Here is an 11,768-nt window from a genome sequence, read left to right on the forward strand (position 1 = left end):
TGTGAAAACTATTGAAGTTCCTCTTATGCAATATGACCCACCGCAAGCTTCACTGCCACATATTTCACAAACGTATTTTCCTGCCACTTCCATTTCGACACACGCGGCTGGATTAATTTTCATTTTTTTATCCGGTATGGGCCAGACTGAACACAATTTGCACTTACGTTTGAACACATTTAAGGGGTTGTGATATGTAAAAGTGGGAAAAAACAGAGCTTGATCAATTTGCGAATTAGTCATCCATCACCTTGGTCAAGTGGGTTGATAATACTTTGATTGTCCACATGGTTGTACTTGGTCCTTGGAGCTCCTTGGATATAGTAAGAGCATTAAACATGAGAAAGACCATTTGGATATCTATAAACAGTTAACATTACAGATGGCATTGACTAAAAAGAGTGCAGTTTTATAGAACAAATAAGGACCCGCCCACAAGAACAGACGCCATTTGACAGGGAAGGTGATGGTCATGGGCAGCTTTAAGGTAATACGTCAGTGGGTAGGACTCGGTCCGTTGAGATCCGACTGATTTGGCTTTCATGGCTAAAACTGGCGGGCGGGAAATGGACGAACGAGCAGCCAAAAGTGGCTGGCTGGTCTGGCTGCTGAGTTCTTAAGGGTGTAGAGATCAATGAAGGCCGCGTGTGCCGGCCGGGTGCTGACTTATAACCGGCCAAGAACCTCCAGTTATGGGCCGATGATTCCGTTGTTTCAATCGGAACTTCAGTTTGATCACTGTTCTTTGGACGAGGTCAAGGAATCCATCCATCCATCCATCTCGCTTTGGGTTGACTAGCTCAAGGCTTGCTCACAGACGGATGTAAAAGAAGGGGCCGGGTCCATGACCGGGCTGAGCCCGAGGATAGGCCCAGGGTGGGCGGGTTTACAGGGGGCGACACTTCCATTGTCTGGACGGGAGGAGATGAATCCGGATCCATAGTCCAATTTGCGTGAAGGAAAATGCTTTCGGTTCACAGCACTACACGTCACAAGTATCACATTCCAGCCAAACTGAACACCAGGACCACCACATTCTTGATATCTTTGTCCATCATTTCTTGTCGAATGTCAATAGCTTTTGTACTAGCAATGGCTGACACAGAGTCTTGTTGATGTCAAGAGGTGGGTGGTGACGTCAACTTGTCAATTCTCATTTGGGTGTTGCCAAATAATCAAACAAGAATAAAGAGATGTAAGAGCAAAGTTCTAAAAAGACTAATTCAAAGAGACTAATTTCCAATTTGTCGCTTTACACTTCAGCTCTAAAAAAATAATAGTCTTTGTATCAAAACGCTCACAAGAGGCATCGAGGATTTTTGCGCTAGCAAAACCATAGACGCAAGCTATAGTACTAAGGGAACATTCCTCCAGCAGATCGAGTGTCAAAAAATACGAGATTATGATGCGAAATTAAACAGGGAGACTACCAAAAAATTTTATCCTAAAAAAATCCTTAGTATCTTACAACCTAATAGGCTCTTCCTACTACAGGGTGTTTCAGATGAATTTGGCCAGGTGAAATATTATTTTTTTCAACAATAAAAGACCTTTTACCATAACGAAATTTAGTAATAATCATTCAAAATTGTCATAATAAACATTAAAAAAATCAATTTTCAAAATGCCCTCCATTGGCCTTCACCATAGCTTTGAATCTTCCGATCGCGGAGCCACAAGCCGCACGGACCTCCTCTTCTGTGATGAAATCCCATACGGAGGACAATGAAGCCTTGACATTGCCAATACTTTTCAAGGATTTGTTGCAGGCCCTCCTCTCTAGAATAGACTATATGCTGAAGTCCAAAAAGTTCAGGTCTGAGGAGGAGGGTGGCCACATCTCCTTTGGCCAAAATCCTGGAAAAATGTCCTTGCAAAAAGTCTGGGTAAGATTTGAAGTGTGGGATAGAGCTCCATCTTGCTGGAATGAAGGGAGCTTCCCCATAATCAGATTCAATCCATGGGGCAACCTCCTCACTGAGCAAGTGTAGATACATTCCTGTGGCCTTGTCGTTTGACGTTGGTGGCATTGGAGAGAGTTTGTCGGCGTTGCTTTTTGTAGGGAATCATTCCCAGGTCCTTCCGACACAATCTCCACATGGTTGACACGGATACGGACTCCTCCTTGGCCAACTTCCTGCTGCCTCTCCTTGGATCACGGGGAATCTTCTCTCGGATTCTCTTGATCATAGGCCGGTTCCTGATGGATGCCTGGCGAGTGTTGGGCTTCCTCTCGGTCTTGTCTTTCTCTTTAAAGTCCTTTATGGTCTTGAAGACCGTGGATCGGCCAACAACACCCTTCAACTTCGCCACAATGTTCTTGGTGGTTCCACCGTTTGAAATAGGCCCAAAATCATCTCACGTCATGACTGTTCAGACACTAGACTCATGATCCCGGATAACTCTCAGAAGTGTTAACTACTTTTCAAATGTTTGTTTTGAATGTCTTCAAAGCCTCCAGCTTGAAAAAAAGCGGCATATTTAAAAATAATCCCTTTTTTAACCTATTCCAGTTCAGTCCAAGTTTTTCTGAAACACCCTGTAGAAGTTGGGAGACAGAAATGATAAGTAGAGTGGGCATGATTTGGAATTTTCATTTTTCACCTAATTTGAAAATGTCCTTTTTTGAGACGAAATACACGGTTTGTAACCACACTTCTGCTCAAACGTACCCACTAAAATCTCATTTAAAGTGTCATAATAACTGTTTCCAGACAGTCACACTCCCAAAAAGAGAGATCTTTCGTCTTGGTTCAAGTTCTTTCCTTCCGAATGACGAAGTTTTAAGTCGGTAAAAGGGAAGCCATACCTAATTTGAAGTCAAGCTCAACATGATATTGAAAGTGGGATTCGACAGTATCGTTTTTAATGAACCGAAATCACAATCAAATAAATCCACGAAACATAGCCAGAGGATAGTAGTAGGCTTGACATAGTTCACGGTTTACTTGGCGTGCTTCCTCATGGCCTGGAGGACGTTGGACATCTCCTCACGCTTCCTCTTGGCACGGATGTGGTTTCCGATGCGCTTCTTCAAGAACTTCAAGCATCGCTTGTCCTTGGAGATCCTCAGCAACTCCATGGCACGACGCTCATAGGGAGAGAAACCAGTCACCTCGCGCACTAGATCGCGCACGAACTTGGTGTGGTTGGAGAGTTTGCCTTTAGCCTTGGCGGGCCGCTTCTTGAGGGTGTTCTCGGTGGTCTTGTGACCTTTGTCCAGACCGACGCAAATTTCGTAACGGGGAGCCATGACGCTAGAAAGCAAAAGCCAAAATTTGACTACAACATAACTAGAATTATTGATTCAAATGACGACGTACCTTACTTGTCGTTCTATCATTCTCAATCAATTCTAACACGACTCCATATTGCTTCAAAGTTCTAGTCTGATCGTAGTCTTAACAATTATGGGGTGTTGACAAACTTTGGCAATGATCATAATGTGATCAATTGTAAAATCGAACATACAAATATTGCTTTAGTGATGAACTATCTGACCTTACTCCTATTGTATGAAAAGGTTTTAATTGATGAGCATTACTTGAAGAATGTAGAAAGAATGAGGCTAAATCTAATTTGTCTTTTAACGAGTTTATTCACAACTTTAATGTTGTAATCTGGGAATATTTCTTCTCCAAATGCCCTTCTCATAACATTACGTCGGCCAATCTTTGAAACAGTCAAGACTTCCTACCGAAATCCTTCAAAATGCGAAAGAAAACGTCTACACAAGATGAAGTTTAGGAGTATTACATCTCAAACGGTCTCAACCCGATCAACATTTCACATTCGGGTATCACTCCACAAAATCTCGAGGCCCACACGAAGCCACAGACCAGACCTAATTCACGTCAATGTTTCCGACTACGATACGTCAACATGGAACAACCGGGCCGTTGCTTTAAATCTTGCCTCATCCTAACTGCTCTAAAAAAATATCCTGTTCTAATCTGAACGTTATTTTCAAGCCATTTTATTCTGGGTCGTGAACAAGGTCGCTTGAACGCATGGAGGCGTTAAGAGGGTACAATCGATACAGAAATGTCGCAGAAATGGCCCTATCTCAGTCGACGAGCCTCTCGTTCAGACTCGAGCAGGGTCAAGATATCACCCTCGCGGACGGGGCCCTTGACATTGCGGATGATCTGTCGGTTCTGTTCCCCGATGAATTCGACCTTCACTTGGGTACATTGACCCTGAGATCCGGTTCGACCCAAGATCTTGGTCACGCGAGCCAAAGTAAGCTTGTCCATGCTGCTGAGCGTTTACAAAGGTAGGAGCGAGGAGGACGCTGAATCCGACTGAAAATATCAATGAGAGAACAACTCTTGTTACAATTCACACTTCCCAAGCTAAAGTTGTTCTCTCAAAGATGCAGGATGGACAAGAAACTCGTGGATTCGCGGATTCAGATCGGATGGGTTCGCAAATGGACCGACCCAGTCTGAGACAGCAAACGGAACCCAAGCCGATCTGCTCAGAACCAACATTACAAGATATAAATTGAGCTCAAGATTGTACTTGCTGTCGCAGCCTGCGTCTTAGAAGAGAACCGAGAAAACTTCCTTGACCTCGAGGGCTATGCAATTCAGAGGCCGTGAGGTCTAAAAAGCTTGGATGAACGAGAAATTCAAGGATTTCACAGAGAGTCCAATATGATCTTACCTTCTCTGTACGATGTCTAGCGGAAAAGGAAGACACGAGGGGCAGCTGCTGATATGAAAACAATCGGGACCAAGGTGACCGCAGCAACATTTGATTGATCCGAGGATATTGTAGCTACTACGATCGTTCACAATATAAAGCATACAGCGCACGGGATTATAAAAAGTGAGTTGTTTGAAATGAGCGGATGGAGATTTCTCGAGCATGATGTATGAATTGTTTTGCTTTTAGCCTTGGAATTTATTAAAAGTGTTAGGCAAACGGCCAAAGCGTGATTATTTTTCGATTCGGTCATGCTGGTGTATAGATACATAGGCATAGGGCTTGTCAAGTGAACGAGTTCGTAAACAACTGACGTTATTCCATGGTACTGATTCAGTAGTCTCTAAGAGTTGGAAAGTGCTTCGGGCTTAGGTAGTGCTGGGCCGAGTCCTTTCTAAACGACGCGAGTCCGGGCAATTTCTCCCAAATCGAATAAAAGACTCCAACGCGCTCCGGCTTGAGTGCGGACTCGCCCCAGCACTAGCCTGAAATATGGTCACGGGCTTCTCGAGACGTGGACTGTGAACCCAAGTGAATATTTTTCATCTCCTAAACCATTCACTTCATTCAAAAAGAGCACTTGATAAAATGATAGGAACATAAAACCTTGTCAGATAGATGAACTGAAAATCTTGCGTAGGGTATTCAAAAGATGTGTTCAAAGTTATACAGTAATCACAATATAAAATTTGAATTTATGGTTAGCTCTTGTTCAGCTACATCAGTTTTTCTTGAAATAGCTTTTATGATAAAAGTCACAATAAATACAAGAAAATAATTTGATAAGCCTTGCCCTCAATGCAAAGATACAATCTAATCATCTGATTTGAATATTACATTTCAAAAAGTTGCTCAGAGTTGCTCTGACCAATATCAGGCCATGAAAGAAACAGTAATGAATTGAACAGATCCTAATGCAAATTGACTAATGTCGTTTAAAGCTACCTTTTTCTGGTGCATTCAGTCACCATTTAGTTTGAAAGACTCGTAGGACTCGTGTTTCACGGGAATTTTTCTAGCCCTCATTTTGAGACTCACTCACAGCCCTAATCATGACCTTTCCTCGTTTCATAACAAAGACATTCACTGGGCGATGATCTGGAACGATTACATCAGATAGATTCTAGACGTTCCAGAAACACCTCGCTACTCGTGAACTTAGTGCGATACATATCTTCCACATCATGGTTTGGTTTGATTTGTTTTCCGGCAGGTCCGGTCACGCCCACCGGGATCCACGGGAATCGGCTTCCAACTCAAATGTGGAAGCAGACGAATCTACGAGGTAGTTGATAATCAATCATTCGTTTACATCTAACCTAAAAGTTACCGTTATTATGATCTACGTTCCAATTCTAGGGGATATCCGGTCCTGCCTCCTGAACCGCCCTCGCCTCCCCGAATTCAAGTGGATGTCTTCACCAATCCCGTGGCCATGGCCGATTTCTTTGAGCGTCAAATGGACGATTTGTGGCGCTCCTTCGGTGGATTGAGCGGGGTTTTCTCCGAGCTACCCCCGGGTTCTCCGGGTTCTCCGGGTTTCTGGGCTCAACCGGGAGTCTCTCCCGACTCGCTTGAGCCTTATCCACGGGATGAGGCTTTGGGCAGTCGGGAATTCATGCTCAAGCCCGGGGTGGGCGCGCCCACTTTGAGCCCCCAGGATCCGCGGGGATTCGCCGATCAGGACCTTGATCATCAAGTGGCGGAAAAAGGTCTGGCCGGAATATTTGAAGCTAGTCCCCGGAGACCCGAACCCGATCGTCCGAGATTCTCCCATTTCTTTGGGCTTCCACACGATGTAAGTTGGCATGAATATATGAAACATCCCTAGTAATGACCTTGAGCGGCTCTTCTTTTCTCCTCTCATTTGGTTTTTTTTTCGAACTCTGAAATCCTTTTAGTGCATACTCATCTTCTCTGGGGATAACCTCCTTTTTTTAAAGAAAAACTCTTGTGTGACGAATTCAAAATTCTTGGTAATTTGATGCGTTACTTTCCAGTTCACTGATTAGAAACCCTGACAAGAGCGTTCCAGAGCTTTAGTTTCTATGATGTTCACTTCTGTTTTCTCTTCGCTTTCTGATTTATTGTCTAGATGTAAACGAACTTAAAGGCAATCCTTCAATTTAGTGAGAACTCCGTTCTCTCAAAACCTCCTCTTTTTTTGTTTCCTTGAACTCTTCAATAGAGAAGAAAGGTGCCCAGAAGGCCTGTTATTTAACGTCCAATTTTTCCGGATGATATCTTTAAACTAGTGCTGGGGCGAGTCTTGACAAAAGTCTAGCCGGACTCATCGAGTCTTTTGCTAGACTCAGGTCAATCAAAGAGACTTATCTTGTTTCTACGCAGTTAAACCAGGCTAATGCAGTCATCTTATAAGGACCGGTTACCATCTTACTCGGCTAATTTATGACGGAGTACGGTATGATTTCTGACGAAATTTAGAGACAAAAAATTGAATGTCATTTTTGACGAGTCCGGACTTGAATGCTTTTAATAAGACTCCATTCCTGCGAAATCACCCAATTTAGACGCTAGGACTAGGGTGGACTCTGACTTTAAAAAATGGTCATTTCAGCGCCGAGTAGCTTAAATAATATAATAGTATGGACATACGCAACAGGCTCAAGCAGAATTGACATTTATGTATGTATGTATTGGGCTCAGTAATGGTTTGTATATTACAAACAAGTGGAGGTAAAGCACAGAGATTACAATTAGCGCTTATGTTTTAGTGGCAGGGCAAAGGCCTTTAACCTAGTGTTTTGTACCACATGGTATGGTCGGCACAGTGATTAGGGCATTTGGAAATTATTTCGGCCTGACCTTAATTAAGCAGATCCGTTTGAATGCAGTAAATCCATTCATATTTCAGGGCGGACAAAATTCCTTCAGTTTTAGTGCCAGCTCCAGTCAAAAAAGCATTCGTCGACCTGATGGTTCCATGGAAACCACCATCACCCAAAGAGATGGCCGAGGTCAAGAAACGACCGTGATCACGCGCCAATTTGGCGACAAATCTCACACGGTAACCACCATCAAAAATTCCGATGGGACCGAAGAATCGTCAGAGAGCTTCCAAAACACGGATAGTGAGGAAATGAAGCGATTACAGTCTGCTCCAAGCTTAGGTTCCGGTCCAATGGGTCATGGACATTCGAGCATCTTGGATTTGTTTCGTGACCGTGTGGGTCCAAATGATCCCAATCCACCGATAATGAGACCTGGACCTTCATTAAGTGACGAGGAGTCGGTCTTTGACAGGATTTTTGGACGTCCGTAGATTCGATTGTCATGTGTTTATTATCATTATCGTTCTGGAAATCCTTCCATATCTATGCTTAGTATGAGTAGTTTCGGTAGAAATAAAATGCAGGCATGATTAACAAGACGTGAAAAAAATAAGCTTTGGAAAGAGTGAAACAAAATACGCAGCCGAAGGTTGTTGTTGTTGTTGTGGGTGGTTACCAAGTTAGTCATTGTCTGGTACGGATTCTAATACCTGGGATGTGTATCATCTTGGTTCATCATTGGGGGAGTTTAGGTTCCTGGCGAAATTGAACTTTGACCGAGGGACCACGAGTATGAATTTGTTTTTGGGCGGTCGTCAGGACTAGTTATGAATCATTATTTGGGTCCCAAGGGACTGGCAGGCGGGTGACGGGTAATAAAATCAAGCTATATTGGCCCATGGGTCATTGGCGATCCCTAAGTCTCCGTTGCTGATAATACTTGAACCTGGCCTCCGTGATACTGATGCATGGTTATCTGGGAAGGCTCTTGTGATCGCCATCATCATCATCATCTTTGCCAAGCCAAAAAAGTGGCAAACATGGTCAAGCCTAGGCCCGTTATCACAAGAGATGTCCATATCTTTGACTCGTAGTCACTCTCGGCCGGGAAAGCTTGACAAAGAGTGGCCTGAAAGAGACATAGACGGACCATTAAAAGGGTCGCAGTTCAATATTTGACCATAAACGCATGCGGAATATGGACGGGGACGTTGAGGTTGAGAACTCACAATTCTTGCTTGTAAGAAGTGCTTTGCATTCTTCTTTAGATGTGACTGGTACCAATTCGTTTTAATTATCCTTTTTCACTTTTCAGCTCCATCGAACGACAAGTGTCAAAAGTTGTGCCCTCTCAAAGCGCAATACATCAGAGGGCACATAATGAATAAGATAGCCCTTTTGTGGGAATTATTTTCTCCAAGATGAACAGAAATTCCGATAATCTGGACACTATAAGGCTCTATCTACCTGTCCTCCCATCTAAGAGTTGGACAAAGTTGCTATTCAAATCCAAAGACGAGTCTCCAAGAACGAAATGCACTAATTTTGCAAAGGCATCAAGGGCTGGTCTATTGCTCAAAACGAATTGAAACAAAGGGAGGTGATATGGGGTAGTGGCTTAACCATTTCTTGAACAGACTGAATCGAATTTAATGCCAATTTTGTTTGACATTGTGCCAAATTGCCTCTTCACATCAGTCACTTTGCAAAAAATAGACCTTTGAAAGGCAGATTGCGATAGTTTCTGAAACTGATGACGCCCAGTTGAAATTATCAGTTGATTACATAAAATGAAAGAGTTATTCTCTTTTGGCAGAGTTATGAAGTGAGCTTTACCAGGGAATAACTTTTGACTCAATCGTTTGATCGAGCTAAAATTTGAAGTAGGTGTACAGACCGACCAGCCTCCTTTGTGGAACAACTCTATTGGTTCATTCATTTCCAAATAGTTATTTTTCTACCCTAAAGTTTTTATCCATCTTCCAGGCGTTCATTGTCAGACGGGTACCATAAATTACGAATTGATGAATGTTTCAAGAAATATAATCGACTTACCCATCCACCGTGTCGTCTCAAGAATGGGGTGAGGTGCTCGATAGCACATTGGCTTAGGTTAGAGGCCACGTCGAACATTTTGTTTTCGAAATGGTGTTCATCACAATACAGGGCCAATCGAGCGGCAAATGCGAATAAGGCGATGATTTTGTTCCAAGTGACCTGGACAGGAAAACACAAATGTCACACAATTTCGCGATTTGATCTCATAATCAAAATCCGTATGGACAAGAGGAAAATTTCCCATGGAAAATAAAATAAAAAGATTGTGGGAACCATTTAAAGTTGTTAACTATCTGTTCCGATTCACTTGGGCAAATTCCTTTACATTGCATTCTTATGACATGCTTTTTTGGTGCTTTCAAGATTTCGTCCAAATATGCCAAATATCCCACAAATACCCCAAGCTTTCATTTCTTTTAACCCATAGCTCTCGAATTTTAGCTCTCAGAATTTGATTTCCCTAGGCTGTCCATATTTACCTCGTTATTGGAGAAAAGGACGTTGGCTAAGTCTTGGAAGCCTTGATTGAGATCACTATTAGAGTTGAGGTCGAGTCTGGAGACCATTCCGTTGAAGACGAGGGCGTGGTTATCCAGCATTTGTTGGACGCTCCGCCGGAGACAAAGGACGATTTCATCGCTGGTTTTGGCGGTGCGCCGACCAATGGTGAAGAAAACAATGTCAAAGGCCAATTTCTCGGTCTCCGACGTCAAAGGGTCTTTCATGGTTTGGGTCGAGCGGTCTTGCCGTTCCTAAAAGATTGGAACAATCGAGGGTCATCATCGCATCAAAACCATTTCAAACCGTTGGAAACAAAGCTCTATTAAAATAAGTATGCCTTCAGGATTAGAAACCTAACATGTCTTTGTTGCAAACTCGATTAATCCTAAGTCAAATGTTTAATCATTACCCTAACTCTTAATTTGGCTCAATAACCTGACATAATTCATAATTGAGGATTGACATCGAATGACAATTGTTGAAATTTATGGTCACTTTCACTGGACAAAAATGGATCCTTACATATACTCGAACAGTAGCGCAGCCAAACCGACTCAGTTTAAGTTTCTTATTGCGAGAACGCAGAATCAAAAACTAACATCTCAACTTTGCGATAAAATGGAACGCTCTGACGATTTAAAGACCTAGCCCTTAACAGTTCATTGATCACACAACTATTACAAGTTAACTTACTAAGGGCGCACGTTAATCATTGACGAAAAACGTATTAACTCCGGCTAAATTTGCACTGGTTTCCACCCAATTAGACTTAGGGTCATCTTAGGTATCTCCAGTTCATCAAACGACTCGAGATCTCTTTATGGCTAGTACTACAAGCCCTTAGCACGAAGCCCCAGGTCCTCTCTTTTTTACTGGCTTTCTAATATCATCACGGATAAATTGCCCGAGTTACACTATTCAAGCATTACTGACCCTGGAACCCCATATCTCAGTGGTATTAGACATTTTCAAACATTCTAAGTAATGGGCTATCAACGAATTAGCGGAACCAACGTGGCATGGTGGTTAGCAGTTCTCGGTTCGATTCTCCGCCCCGACCTTTGGCCCAAGGACACTCTTAAGAAGCTCATCCCACTCATAAACGGACAACCAATCTGACACTGCCTATCTTAAACTTTGAATGATGTGAGGGCCGGTTTGGCTGGTTGGATCCAGTTCTTTTGGGCCCGATATTCCTTTTAGCAAGCCTGTCCTGCCTTCTATGGATGGATGGCAGGGTGGGTCTTACCGGCGCAAATAGTCGCCCCACCACACCCCTGGAGAGGCGTGCCATGACAGAAGAGGAGGAGGCTTCACCCCCGTCCGAACTGAGGCCCCCCTCCCCACTGCCCTCCAAGCCCATCGAGGCCGCCGACGAAATGGATCCCCAATCCGAGGAGGAGGCCCCTTCCGTTTGCGTGCTCTCCTCTTCACAAGCCAAGGCCAGGCCTGGCCAGGCCGACGAGACGGAGGCGGAGGTGGAGGCGGACCCGTGGGGCGGGGTGGGACTGGAGACTACGCCATCGGAGGCAGGCTCGATCCGCAACAGGGCGTGCTGGGGGTAGGGCGGCATGGCCGGAACCAATGAACACGCACACGCCCAAACGAGGAGGGAGAGGAATGGGAAACGGGGAGATCGGTTGAGATGAATGGAAAACAATTGATGATGATGCTTGGGATCCGCAATTCAGTGTTGCCAGAGATGCT

General features: G+C 43.8%; 3 protein-coding genes across 3 annotated transcripts; 1 reads left to right on the forward strand and 2 right to left on the reverse strand.

The window, feature by feature from the left end:
* Positions 1–2,837: 2,837 nt before the first annotated feature.
* Positions 2,838–4,889, reverse strand: LOC131879028 (large ribosomal subunit protein eL36-like). The gene is made up of 2 exons (XM_059225219.1): positions 4,669–4,889; positions 2,838–3,257 (listed from the first exon to the last, which is right to left on the reverse strand). The coding sequence occupies exons 1-2, from the start codon at positions 4,872–4,874 to the stop codon at positions 2,945–2,947; spliced, it is 519 nt and encodes a 172-aa protein (XP_059081202.1). The 5' UTR covers positions 4,875–4,889; the 3' UTR covers positions 2,838–2,944.
* Positions 4,890–5,769: 880 nt separating this feature from the next.
* Positions 5,770–8,101, forward strand: LOC131879025 (uncharacterized). Its single transcript, XM_059225217.1, has 3 exons — positions 5,770–5,995; positions 6,070–6,508; positions 7,586–8,101. The coding sequence occupies exons 1-3, from the start codon at positions 5,895–5,897 to the stop codon at positions 7,991–7,993; spliced, it is 948 nt and encodes a 315-aa protein (XP_059081200.1). The 5' UTR covers positions 5,770–5,894; the 3' UTR covers positions 7,994–8,101.
* On the reverse strand, positions 7,995–11,762 carry LOC131879027 (uncharacterized). The gene is made up of 4 exons (XM_059225218.1): positions 11,311–11,762; positions 10,040–10,312; positions 9,558–9,719; positions 7,995–8,631 (listed from the first exon to the last, which is right to left on the reverse strand). Exons 1-4 carry the CDS (start codon positions 11,632–11,634, stop codon positions 8,512–8,514), a joined length of 879 nt encoding a protein of 292 aa, XP_059081201.1. The 5' UTR covers positions 11,635–11,762; the 3' UTR covers positions 7,995–8,511.
* Between the last annotated feature and the right edge of the window lie 6 nt (positions 11,763–11,768).

This window comes from Tigriopus californicus, chromosome 4 (genome assembly GCF_007210705.1).
Source record: "Tigriopus californicus strain San Diego chromosome 4, Tcal_SD_v2.1, whole genome shotgun sequence".
Lineage (NCBI taxonomy): Eukaryota > Metazoa > Arthropoda > Copepoda > Harpacticoida > Harpacticidae > Tigriopus > Tigriopus californicus.

What these genes read in the sequence shown, in the direction of transcription:
- LOC131879028 (XM_059225219.1), bottom strand. Translation starts at nt 4,874, where the DNA reads ATGCTCGAGAAATCTCCATCCGCTCATTTCAAACAACTCACTTTTTAT. An exon ending in CTAGACATCGTACAGAGAAG is followed by an intron (nt 3,258 to 4,668) that starts GTAAGATCATAT and finishes TTTGCTTTCTAG; the next exon opens with CGTCATGGCTCCCCGTTACG.
- LOC131879025 (XM_059225217.1), top strand. Translation starts at nt 5,895, where the DNA reads ATGGTTTGGTTTGATTTGTTTTCCGGCAGGTCCGGTCACGCCCACCGG. An exon ending in GAAGCAGACGAATCTACGAG is followed by an intron (nt 5,996 to 6,069) that starts GTAGTTGATAAT and finishes TTCCAATTCTAG; the next exon opens with GGGATATCCGGTCCTGCCTC. An exon ending in TCTTTGGGCTTCCACACGAT is followed by an intron (nt 6,509 to 7,585) that starts GTAAGTTGGCAT and finishes TTCATATTTCAG; the next exon opens with GGCGGACAAAATTCCTTCAG.
- LOC131879027 (XM_059225218.1), bottom strand. Translation starts at nt 11,634, where the DNA reads ATGCCGCCCTACCCCCAGCACGCCCTGTTGCGGATCGAGCCTGCCTCC. An exon ending in TGGGGCGACTATTTGCGCCG is followed by an intron (nt 10,313 to 11,310) that starts GTAAGACCCACC and finishes CCAATCTTTTAG; the next exon opens with GAACGGCAAGACCGCTCGAC. An exon ending in TGAGACGACACGGTGGATGG is followed by an intron (nt 8,632 to 9,557) that starts GTAAGTCGATTA and finishes TGTCTCTTTCAG; the next exon opens with GCCACTCTTTGTCAAGCTTT.